Raw genomic sequence first — 13163 nt, 5'->3', positions numbered from 1 at the left:
TTGTAATAACAAGTCCCACGACTCAGAGTACACTTTCAAAGACTGTGAATGTGAGTGTGAATGACCAGAATGTGCAGAATGTGCATGCTGGCGTCAACTGCAAGTGTTTACTACATGCTCTCAAACGACTGTAGGCATGGCGCCATTCATCTCTGCCACCGTGTGCATGTGCATATGCATTTTGTACGTGTGTGTTCGTATGCAGCCGTTCAGGTACCCTCCCTGTCTTCTCCTTCTCTGCAGATACACAGGTGACACTGGAGACATTACAGACACACCAAGAGAGGGGAAAAAGTCAACCTGCGGTCAGCCTCCAGAACTATATGACCCCAGAGGTTCAAAGGTCAAAACAAAGAGCTCCTGAGGGCAGGAGATGAGATGCTCAAAGATGTAACATCATTATGGTTGCGATAGGAGCAAAACCTTGAACTGAGAGTGAACTCTGAGTTGACCCGTGACCCCATAAACCATGCATTATGCTCAAGTTTTAAATGTTATTAAGGATATATAATGATTGATTCTGTTGTGGCAAATTAGGCAGTAAAATGTTCATTTATACTCAGATTCATGATTAACATTGGAGGTTGAGGTTGCAAAACTAATTTCCATCAGTCAACTGTACTCTGCAAGGAAAAACAAGATTCCTCGTGTTGTATTTTATGGTTCAAGTCGCTGAAACCTTCCCTCTTTGTTTATGAGAGGCACTTGTGCACACAAGTTATTGAGAAATGCACTGAAAACCAAATGTGCTCTCCATTATCTCGGTTGTTTCACCGTTGCAGCTTCACAGCCCAAATGCAGCTGAACTCAAAGATGCAGAATTAAGCAGAATCGAAAGACTATTAAAGAGGACGGGACACATGCTGTGCTTTCAGACAGTGAGCAAGCATGTGTTTGAACAGTCTCTTTGAAGCTAAATGTGAAATGATTAAGTCCGCTTAGAAGTCTGGTGTGGCTCTTCAGTGTGTGTTTGTGTGTGCGTGCACGGACCTCTTTGAAGATGTTACTCTTGTATGAGTTCAGGAAGACCTTTACAGCAGCGCTAAGTGGAGGGTGAAGCACACCATAAAGATCCAAGATAAGTGTGCAAATGTGTGTGTGTGTGTGTGTGTGTGTGTGTGTGTGTGTGTGTGTGTGTGTAGTTCAGTGCAGGACCTGACATGACTTGCGGGCCTGGTTGAGCTGACGCCAACCACCTGAATGACAGCCCAGAGGCAGCGCATGTGTGTGTGGTTAGGTGGGAAAAGAAACGTTTCATGTTTGACGGGAACCATCAATAAAACAGCAACCATGAAATCACCTCAAAACCACCTGAACCTGGTCTGAGAAAAGTGTGTGGGAATGTGTGTAAGAGTCTGTGTGTGTGTGTGTGTGTGTGTGTGTGTGTGAGAGAGAGAGAGAGAGAGAGCAAAAAAGAGACTGATGGAGGGATGTGTATTAACCTGCATTCTTTTCATTTGTCTGTTTCTCCATCCACCGTGCCCTGATTGATGACCATGAAGAGCAGAATTTGTGTGTGTGCAGAGTTAGTGTGTAAGTATGTGATCATATTGGCATAAGTATAAGAGTAAATGCACAGATGATCTAACTGATTTATGCTCATGTCACAAACTCGGACATTTTCAGACAAATCTGGGCGTGCTTTGCTTTTCTGTGTGGAATAAATTAACAATTTGTTGCGCGACAATTAGCATGAAAAAGCAAGCAGCTTTTTTCCAGTCAATTTAACATCAAGCCATCTCTCAGTGCTTTTCTTAACCCCCTCTCCTCTTCTGCTCCTTCAGCCCCTGAATTTTATGGCAGGCATTGTAGTAAGGTGAAATGCAATGAGTGGGAGGGGCTGTAGTTAACCAGGAACATAGCATGAATAGTGTGTGTGTGTGTGTGTGTGTGTGTGTGTGTGTGTGTGTGTGTGTGTGTGTGTGTGTGTGTGTGTGTGTGTGTGTGTGTGTCTGTGTGTCTGTGTGTGTGTGTCTGTGTGTCTGTGTGTCTGTGTGTCTGTGTCTGCACGCATATGTATCGCGCATGGAGTGTTGTTTCACAGGGTTGTGTTGAAAAGTAAAGATCAATAAAACACAAAGCTAACTATAAATTGTTGAATTTACTGGAAGAAATGTATGTGGACTCATGGTGAAAACATTATACTATAATACTATATTATACTGCTATGCAATATACTATATTACTGTATTGTATAATATACATAAGAAGTTAAGAAGCACTTAAGAGTGTCAATTGAGCACTGAAAGGAGTTGAAGTGTTAGTGATGGAATGTTCAAAAGTCCGTTATATATGTTAATCATGAAGGGAAAGCACTTAAAAGACTGTAGAATGTAACTCTTGAACTGTAATTTAAATTGACAATTTGAAATGAAATGTAAGCACTGAAAGTAGTTGAAGTGTAATCTGTGAACGTAGTCAATTTTAGCTGAAGTGGAAGTGCTGGAGATAATTGGGTTAATTGTGTATTAAAGGCAGGCACTGACAGCAATAAGAGCAGTTGGACTGTAAAAGCAGCAGCTGTGGGGATTTCCAGAGGGCTACCTCTTCCATTTACATTCAGGTGGATAGATGACAAATGTTTGGGATGATTTCTGTTGGATTTAAGTCTTTTGGGAAAACAGTCTATGTTGTTCTTGCCAGAAACAGCTTTTCACAAATCTGATGAATAAAATATCATGACCAATAATCATAACAGATAAAAATATTAGAATAAAACTCTGGCTGACAAATACCAGATTTTCCCTTGAAAAATCACACTTGACAGCTGGCTGCCATGGCTGGTTGTCCTCCGGGTATAGATAGGAGGAGAGACCCCACATACAGGCCTTCTGGTGGGGATGGGGGCATCTACTCAATCACTACTTGCCTCAGACAGAGAGATGGACTGCTGGCCAATGAGACACATAAGCACACAAACAAACACACACACACACACCTCAAGGATGACCTAGACCCCCCATGCTGAGGAAGCAGTGATCAAGTGCATCAAGTTCATCCATCAAGACTGAAAGTGAAAAATGACGTCTGGAAGTGTATGATTATGCTCCTGGGCTTCCACGCATCAATCAGTGGACACAGACACACACACACACACATACACACACACGTTCGACCACACATTAAACACAGAGAAGACGCAGAACTTGAAAAATGAACAAGAGTAAATTAATCTCCTTGTCTGAGAAGTGTGTGTGTGTGTGTGTATTTTGGTGAAGAGCAGAAAGAGGGATGAACGCTGTTATTGGTGACGAGAACAGAGATCACGGTCAGAGCAGGATTTAATCAAGGAAAGAGAGTGAGAGCAAGTTTGTGTGTGAGAGGGAGAGTAGTGAGGTTTATCTGAGTTCTCTTCATGGGCTGATACCGAGGAACATTACCGACTTCAGAAGAAGAAAAAAATCTTGGAGAAGCTTTAAAAAAGCTTAGGGACATCAAAACCTGTGTGACGTGTAGAATAATCAGACTCCCTGTTCTTATCTTCATCCCCTGCTCCTCACCGTCTTCTCTCCCTCTCATCACCCTTCTTCATTGGTGTGTCAAACATGGCACTGCTGGAGTGTGTGTAACTCAGAAATGGTGGTGTGTGTGTGTGTGCGTGTATATGTGTGTCATGTGCCTCAATTTGTGTGTCAGAGCCAGCTGTGGAAAATAGGCCATAATAACAGACTTTAGATGCTGCATCCGCTCTTCTTTATCATGTTAACCATTACAGCAGATGCCAGATGCTAGGCTATATAAAAAGTGCTCCTACATAATGCTTCCTCTGTTTATTTATGTAGCATGGAACACAGCGGAAACAGCTGGCCTTGCTTGGTATATGTCTCATTCATACATACAAAAATCAAAGTGTAAAAATGACAGTTTGTAGTTTTGCAGGGGTTTTGTGTTGGGATTTTTCTACTCTGTCTTCACTTCACACAAGACATTTTAACTTCTTAATAACAAATCATATGTACTTTTTTTGTGGACCATTGTAAAATGCACACTTTAAGAGTTTAGGATGTTTTTTTTTTTACCACTATGTGCAATCAGTGGTTTCCATTCCCTTCTGTTGAGCATAAAAACCCAGTTAACAGAAACTTTCTTGAGTTGTTTAACCTGTCTCACTTCACATCAAGTCTGCATTCATATTTGCCAGTGTTATATTATCATTACTTGGTAATGATTTGAAAAACCTACATTATCTCACAAACAACTTCATACAATTTAAAAAATGTCATCAGTCTATTAATTAAAGTTTAAATTATAAATAATATAAAACCATAGAAGTCTACCATTCCTCTGTGGAAAGGTAGAAATTTTAATTCAAAGTTTTAATTCAGATTAAAACACAACAACATGGCTTGCAACACTAGTTAGCTGTGATTTAACATATATATGACCTGTAGTAAATATGACCTTGAGACATGTTTTTGTTTTCGTGGATCACAGCAAATAATAATGATAGATAACTGATGGTAAAAACACAAGAAAGGTGAGTTGAGACGGGAGAAGGGAGATGTGTGAGATCAGAAAATTTGTGATGTTCTGCAAACCAACCTGTCACCATAATGTGAAAAATGAAATTAATGGGTGCTGACAGAGTGAACGTCGAATAAAGCACTGAGACAGACTTTAGCAGTGGGATTCCCATGTTTTAATGTCAAAAGGCAGAGACGAATTGATATAATTCCACAGACTGCAGGTTACGTAAGATAATGTCACATTCACTGCCTTACACGAAGATTTTTATGATTTTTATGATTTAAATGTGTCTATCTATTTAAATAAAAGTAGAATATTCCTCATGTGAAGGCCTCATGTTAGCTGTGGTTTAATGAGAAGACAAGATAACACACACAGTCTAAGAGTTGGCTATGCTAAGTAAACAGGGCACAGCATGAGTGGATAAAAAGCAATTGATCTACAATCAACACACACATGCTTCCTTTGAGACAGAGCTACCTCACAAATGTCAGCAGCATTTGAAGCAATCAATGAAGACCGCTCCTTCAGAAGCAGCTCATTAATATCTTGGAGTGTAGAACGTCTCGGCGACATAAATCAGCAACTTTATTGTCAGTAGTTAACAGACAAGAAGAAAGTTGATGGAGGAGAAGAGAAACTCATAACGCAAGCAGCTTCAGTGAGGATGCTTGTTAAAAAGATACCACTTTGCGGCACAATGTGTGTGTGTGTGTGTGTGTGAGGCAGAATACGAGCTTTTCATCCCCTCCGGTTACTAATCACGGTCTCATTCTCTCTCACCCTGCATAATTCTCCCCCTCGCCTTTATAAATCTTTCTTCTCTCCCCACCTCTTCCTCTCTTTCTCAAGCCAGAGACAGCAGATGTGTTGGCAGGTTAAATGACCTCCGTGATGTATGACTTAGCAAACCCCAGGCATCCATCAACCCTAACCTAAGTGTGTGTGTGTGTGTTTGTGTGTGTGTGTGTGTGTGTGGAACAAAGAGAGAAAGAGATGCTACTCATAAAGTGCAATTTCAATTCACCTTCAGCCCAGACTTGTTCCTCACAAACACACAGCGGAGGCCTCTCCACTTTTTTTCCCCTCATTTCATGAATGAGTGTGTCTACTGGCGTATGTAGATCTGCTGTATACATGAATGTGAATGAAGCGCTTCTACAGAGTAATTACATTGGCCAGGATTCCCTCAGCCAGATAGACTGACGAGAGATGCCCTTTCTGACCCAGGCGTGTGTGTGTTTGTGTGTGGGATGGAGAAACACACAAAAATGTGGTAAGCCTCCATAGATTTTGAGCTGTCTCGTGTCTGCGTTTAACAACATAGGAGGAAAACCATGAGACTACTCATTTGTTCTGCTTTGTTTTACTATTAGTCTGCTGCACATATGATTGTACTGTTTAAGATGTCTATTTCTGATTTGACTTGAGAGAATAACACAACTTCCAACTCACTTGTGCACAATATATATATATATATATAACAGGAGACAAGAAAAGAGGCAGAGATAGACAAAGACAGTGAGTTTATATGTGTGTGCCTGTTTGACAAAAAAAAGCAGTTTCAGTACTTATTGATCCTTTATCGTAAGTGCAAATGAAAGGGGATCTTGTAAAATCGCTTATGTGAATGTTTCCATCACATCAGCGTGAAGAACGTTTTCCTGACTCCGCTGCCACAGTCGTCCATCAGCCCCGCGCTGACAGACGGCGGACGTGCCCTCTCCTCGCAGTAATTACAGGAAGGCAAGGAGGAGCTGCTCCAGGCACATCCTGGCACACAGCTCACCTGGATGACTTTTTCCCTCCCCTGTAAAACAAGTTCAGTTTGTTCTAAGGGTTGAGTTTAGAGGGCATCAAAGAAAAATTCAGGTCATGTAGTCATGAACAATCTGGCACTTGTTGTTTTAAGGTATTCTGTTCTCTAATCTACTGTGTTTTGTGCTGTTCCATGTGTATTTTATTGTTGGATTTTGACGTATTTTAAAGGCTCATCAAGAAACGGGCATTGCAAACTAGATGAAGCTCTAAAGGTCGTGGGGTGTGGCATTAGTTCATGTGATATATTTGTCTCTACAAATAAGAATTAAATACAGAAATAAAAGAAATACGACAAAGAAGACAATGGGGTTTTTTTCAGTCATTTGCAAAGCAGTTCACTATTGAAGTTTGAGCAGTGTCAAACTAGTAAGAAGTAACTTTAACATGCATCTTATATTTAGCAGCAGATCATTGTCACAAACGCATACAACTGTGCAGAATGTGCAACCTATTTGCTTTCTTCTTTCTTTTTCGCAAATTGATTGGCTAACCCCCTGGTTGTAATGAATATTTTTTGTGTCATGTTTAGCAGCTTGTCTTTTGACTCTGTGATTCTCCCGCTAATTGTCTCAGCAGGGCAGCTGACCAAGATGGCCGCCCTGCCCTCTGGATCACTGTGACTATACCCTACCAACAAAAGAGGAGATGAGGAAAACAGCAAGGAGAAATAAAGTACTTCACCCACCCCTCTCCGAGAGAAGTGCCAGATCTTTAGTTCACTCCTTTCTTTAGACTTTTTCTGTCTCAGTGCCCACAAAGTGATTGGAAAGCACACGACAATCTTTTTTTGTTGACGTTCAATGGCGCGTAATAATGTGGTCATTATCATCGCTAAAGGAACAGGTTGGGGCTCAGACAGGGTTTCATTGGGGGCCTTTAAGACACACACACACACACACACACACACACACTCTTTCAGTGTGGGAAAAGAATGCTTCTAAAAGAGGGACAGCTGTTTGGGTGGCTCGTGAGGATGGCGATCAGGTTAAAGGAATGATGGCCTACTGTAAACTCCACCTGTGCATTCGGCCACGCCTGAGGCTGTGGGGGAAAACAGGGGCCAGTGTGGGAGCCTGTGATTTTGCCCGGTCCACTGGGAGGTGTGTATTAGTGATGGGGGTATTTTGATACCAAAATAGTCCATAGATTCATAATAGTGTGATTTTATCATTGTGAAGTCTCATCACTTACTTTTAAAAGTATTTTCAAAACCCCCAAACTCAAATTTACCGATAGAATAATACCTACAGTGGTACAACAATAATAACTACACAACATTTAAGTTGAATGGAAGGGGTTTTAAGTTTTCAGACTGGCTGGCACACTGAGTAGAAGATTGAAAGGTTGTAAAGATGTTTATTTCACAGATTTTTAACTCAAAGAAATGTATATACTGCATACTGCCTTCGGATAATCTTCACTGAATGTTTTTATTTGTTTGTTTGTTGAATTAAAAGTAAGAGATTGTGCAGGAGGAGTAGGAAACTAAAATTTTTGTCCGTTTAAACCAGTTTGTTTAAGAAAATAGACTATAGCCTATTTGGATTATATATAATCCATGGCTTTATTTAACATAATTAAACGTATCTTTGTTTTGCTAGGTGTCTGTCTGTCCATCTACCATTAATATCTGTATTCAAATCAATATTAATTCAAACCTTAATACATGTAATTATGGGATTCAAAGGTGGATTAATTACACCAAATTGCAAAAACTCGATAGCTTTAGGAGGTATTCTTTTTAGCAACTGCCTTACTTAGTTATGTGGAATCAAAGACTGAGTCACCCTGATGGCGGCTCATTAAACTGGATATTTTTCATTTACAACAGGCCTACAGACAATAGCTGGAGAAAAATACAAAAAAACTGATATCGATTTACTTTTAGCTTTCACTAAGTCCAGCCTCGCCGTGGTATACAGCTTTCATTTGACATTGTCATTACTCAATTTGTGCTGGTGCCCAATCCATGTCCACATGTGCAAGGGGGTCAATACCAAGCCTAACCCAACCTCTAACCCTAACCATAACCAGTAGCCACATTTTCACACATACGTAGAGCAAATTAGGTTTCCAACATGGCTCGGTTAGCTCTCTTGTTTTAGCTGTGTAGTTGGCTAGCTGTCTAGCAAAGCAGGGATAGAGGCATCTAAATCTCACAGATTAAGATCAACAATATCATAACCTAATAAAACATATTTCACTGAAATACACACTTCCTGGCCTGGGCTCTGTTTAAAACAGACACATGGTCTACATACTGTTCCCCATCTTCATGAATTTTGAAAAATATCATATTTAATCAAACATTTTTAAAGAACAGAAGAAGAAATTCGAGCTCTCTGATGAAATGAACTGTTTGTCTTTGCACAGCATCACCAAAATTAATGTTGCGCACTATCAATCACATGGCGTAAATGGTGGTTTGGTGTGTGTCTGTGTGTGTGTGTGTGTGTGTGTGTGTGTGTGTGTGTGTGTGTGTGTGAGGGATTTGAGTGGATGAGGAATGTGATTAACTTTTCTGTCTGTGTGTGTCTAGCTGACTTCATTCTGGCTGCTCATAGAACAAGAGAAATGAAGAAAGGAAAGGGAAGCAGTTAATACCAAACAAATGAAGGAAACTGATTAAATCTTGCTGTTTTATTACATTTGAAATTAAAATAAAATGTTCCCTCTGTGGTTTTGCTTATCGGCTATATAAAGATCATTCTGGGTTATTTACAGGGTGTGCGTCATCATGTTGGCTAACCACCCATGATTACCCCTTCACATTCAGGTTATAACAGCTTTTCCTTACAGAAAAAAAAAACAGTCTGAGCTTGGTGATTTACAAAACTGAGAAAAGCACAGGGGGACGTGTTTTTTTTTTGTTTTTTTTTTTAAAGACAACATTTGTTTTCAGTTGAATGACATGAAATTGTAGAGGTAGTGGTGGTGTCCTCCCTTTTCCTCCCCCAGGCCTGACTGGGTACGCCCCAGGGACAGGATGGGACGGACTGGGCCAGCCTCTCATTCATCAGCCTCTCCCTTTGCATGGCTTCACAACATCAGTAAAAACAATAGGCTTCGGGCTATAGTTGAAACAAAGCGTTTCTGTCCGACGCATCAGGCCACGTTGTTTTAAACTTTCAAATCAGTAGTTTAACTCATATTGTCACACACATTTAATTTCACGATTTTATTCTATTTTACCACAGTGACCAGGGTCTTTGAGGTCCCCTTTAACTCTGCAAATAAGTAAATACATTGTAATGGCCTAAAACCTGGAGCATTAACAAATAAATAACTGATAGTTGCCAATAAAACTGCTAACCTATTTATTAACCAGATGCTGAAATAAGTACACCTGCTCAGCCACATACTGTTTGAATGTAAGACAGAAAACATATAAAACAACATAACCAACACTGCTCCGAGTTTTTTTTTTTTTTTTGTTTTGTTTTTGTTTTTTCTCTCTTTGAAGCGCGCCTCTCGCGAGACTTCACTTTTAAAAATTTACGACGACCTCGAGCGCAAATGTTCAGAGATAGCTCGTGCTGGCCTCTGATTGGTCCGCAGCGGTCATCAGCGGCACTTCAAAGCCACGAAGAAGCAACAACTACTGCAGCAGTCAGAGAGGAAACACACACTCATCACGGTCTGTCACGGCGACACACACACACAGACACACACACACACACACACACATCCTAAGCCGCAGAGCATGGCTGCTACACTTCTTGGGGTAAGTTTACATTACATTACATTCTTTTTCTTTCTTTTTTTTTTTTTTTTTTAAGTAAGAAACTACTAAAATATTCGTTTGCTATGGTTGTAAAGCCCTTACAGGCACTCACTGTGGCAGTGAACGTAACACTTGGAGGTATTTTACCTCCTGTAAGGTTGCTGTAATAACCAATAGGGTTGGGCTAACATTCATATAGTAGCCTATATGAATATATACTAATAATAAAGTAATAAACTAACAATATCCGTGTCTGCGGATTAGAGTTTTTCTGTCATTCTTGAAAACGATAGCAGTTGTTTCCACAAGTTTTCTTTCCTCCGTTGTTTTCATTGATCCTCTCAGAATTAGTGCTTTAAGTGAAAGGAAGGCGCATGTTTTTTTTTTTTTTTTAAACCTGACGTGGTTAGATTTATTTATCCATTTTAGTTTCTATTAACAATATGAAAAAGTTTACCTGCTGCAGTGTTGGTGCCTCGGTACGGATGCCCCATTGTCTCTGCTTGTTCCGAGTTATAGGCATTGTTTGTAAAACTCAAACCATATCACATTACTAACATTGCTGGCTTGAATTTAATCTTTTAAGGTTCAAGGTTTTGCGCGGTGTGTGAGTTACACACTACATTTACGGGATATGTGGCATTTTTGCGCGTATTTACGCACACCATGTTTAGAGAAGACTCCGGAGTGACAGGTCAACATGTCTGTGTCCCCCCCTCACAGGAGGAGCCCCGGCTGGGCAGCACCCCGCTGGCCATGCTGGCCGCCACCTGCAGCAGAATCGGTGAGCCCAACCCCTCGTACTCCCCTGCTCTTTCAGATGGAGCTCCAGGACTCGTCAAGGGCTTTCACCCTTGGAGGGGGGGCACCCCGGGCACCAGCGGCTTGGGTGTCTGCCTCACCTCGCTCGGGGTTCCCTCTGGGACCTCCAGGGTCAGCGGGACCGGACTGACGGAGAACTCCAGCGCTTTCTCGGTGACCTCTGTCAACTCTCCTTTTGGAAATGATATTTCGATGTACCAGAGCGCTGTGTCACCAGACAACCATGGTTCCGACCCAACACAAGCACAGCGGTCTCTGTTTCTGGCCAAATTTCCCTCTTCGATGGAAGGCATTGCGGGGATATATCCCAGGATGCACTCGCATCCCTATGACTCATGGTTTAAACCCGTGGGAGAGGTCGGCAACGGGTCTTCTTCGTGGTGGGACATGGGTACCAGCTGGGTGGACGCACAAACCTCTGCCGGGTTACCCTCTCCTTTAAACGGCTACAGCACCGACTACAGCTCCGCCTTCAGTCCCGGTGCTTCCCAGCACCTGCTCCCCGCCGCACAGCACCTGTTTGAAGGCTTCAGGCCACCTGTCCCGGCTCCCTACACAGAGTCTACGACGACGGGGCCACCTGCACTGACGGGCACCCCCGTCGTCTCTCTGACGGCACCTTCCCGTTCCTCCTCACGGCGTTACTCCGGCAGAGCCACATGTGACTGTCCAAACTGCCAGGAGGCGGAGAGTCTCGGGCAGGGGGGCGCCAGCCCCCGTCGGAGAGGCCTGCACAACTGTCACATCCCGGGCTGTGGTAAAGTCTACGGCAAGACCTCTCACCTGAAGGCCCACCTGCGCTGGCACACCGGCGAGAGGCCGTTTGTCTGCAACTGGCTCTTCTGCGGGAAACGCTTCACACGCTCCGACGAGCTCCAGCGGCACCTGCGGACGCACACCGGGGAGAAGAGGTTCGAGTGCGCGATTTGCCGCAAACGGTTCATGCGCTCAGACCACCTCAGCAAGCACGTCAGGACGCACAGCGCGGAGGGCGCAGAGGATGGCGGGGAACCGGGACTCGGTAAAGGGAACAGCGACACGGACAACAGCCTGTCCGGGAGCCCGAGCCAGTCTCCCGGGCTGCATGTGCGTGAGACTGTCCAAACCAGCGAGGCACAGAGAGCGGCGGAGTAATTCACAAATATGAACAAAACAACACCTGGACATTTGATTACACTGCACCAGCCTGTATGGAGAGTGATTTCCTGGACGCTCCAAAACTGAAATGGCACTTTATCATGAACTTCAGCTGTGGATGAACACTGTGTTCTTACCTGATATAGCCTATGTTATTTGTATCCCTCTTCAAAAAATAAATTTGTACTCTACAGTTTATCAAACTTGTGTTATTTGAAGATATGTTACATGCGCCTTATTTATTCTACAAACACTAATTTTTATTTTGAGTTAAACAAGTAGCCTGTAATTCAGTTGTTGTTTTTTTTCCATTACATCGCACTCATTTTGTTTTATTTGAGTTCATGCCATTTGTCCTTACAGGTTATTTAAAATATATTTCGTTGAAACAAATGGAATTGATCTCCTCTTGTTAATCATGGTTATAACTGGTATTAATCAAGCAGGATAATTTTGCTATATTTTTCTTTTCTCGTTGGGCCTGCCCGGGCTTATGATTTAGCCAAAGCATTTTCTTTGTGTGTTTTTTGCATATATTAATTTTAGTCTTTTTTTGTGCAAATTACACATATGAAATACAGTATAATTAATATCTTATGTCCATTTTGACTATTCTAAGACTACTTGCCCACTACTACCATTAATCATACTCTATATGAACTTTTATCTCAGGCACCTGAAGTTTATTTATTCAGCCTTTTTTTAAATGGGCTGTTAGGATTTAATGAATTGATCCTATTAAATCTGGTAAATTACAACTTGAAGTAACAATTCTACTGAGTGGCTGTGTATCTAAGGCCTGTAGCTGGTTTATTAAAACTTAAATGTACCAGATCAAGGTATTGAAATTGTTTTAGTTCTGTCCTGCATTACGAATGATATCAGGCTCATTTATCACTGCATTTTGCTCAGTTACTGTAAAAGCAGCAGAGTTGTCAACTGCTGCAAATGTTTTCAGTGATCAGTAACACTTATCTCAGTTGCCTTAGTGTGCATCTCCACCTAGTGTTCAGTTTATACAGTAACCTGTTTTCTGGAGTACATGAGTTCTAAATGCTACAGCTGAGCAAAACTTGGTCATACTCTGATCTTTTGTGCATTTTGTTGCAACACAAAATATATAAGAAAGAGCATTTCCCAGATGTACACAAAACCTTAAATTCATCTGAAATGAAAACATTCACTGTCTTTT

The 13163-nt window shown here is 41.8% G+C and overlaps 1 protein-coding gene across 1 annotated transcript; it reads left to right on the top strand.

Annotated features, from left to right (window-relative positions):
• The first annotated feature begins 9877 nt into the window (after positions 1–9877).
• sp8a (sp8 transcription factor a) lies at positions 9878–12805 on the top strand. Its single transcript, XM_071500062.1, has 2 exons — positions 9878–10012; positions 10736–12805. The coding sequence occupies exons 1-2, from the start codon at positions 9992–9994 to the stop codon at positions 11966–11968; spliced, it is 1254 nt and encodes a 417-aa protein (XP_071356163.1). The 5' UTR covers positions 9878–9991; the 3' UTR covers positions 11969–12805.
• Positions 12806–13163: the final 358 nt, after the last annotated feature.

This window comes from Trachinotus anak, unplaced genomic scaffold (genome assembly GCF_046630095.1).
Source record: "Trachinotus anak isolate AG129_WGS33_773 ecotype Australia unplaced genomic scaffold, CSIRO_AGI_Tana_v1 ptg000016l, whole genome shotgun sequence".
In the NCBI taxonomy this organism is placed as follows: domain Eukaryota; kingdom Metazoa; phylum Chordata; class Actinopteri; order Carangiformes; family Carangidae; genus Trachinotus; species Trachinotus anak.
Note: the sequence above shows the minus strand (reverse complement) of the source record. Positions and strands in the feature narration are given on the sequence as shown.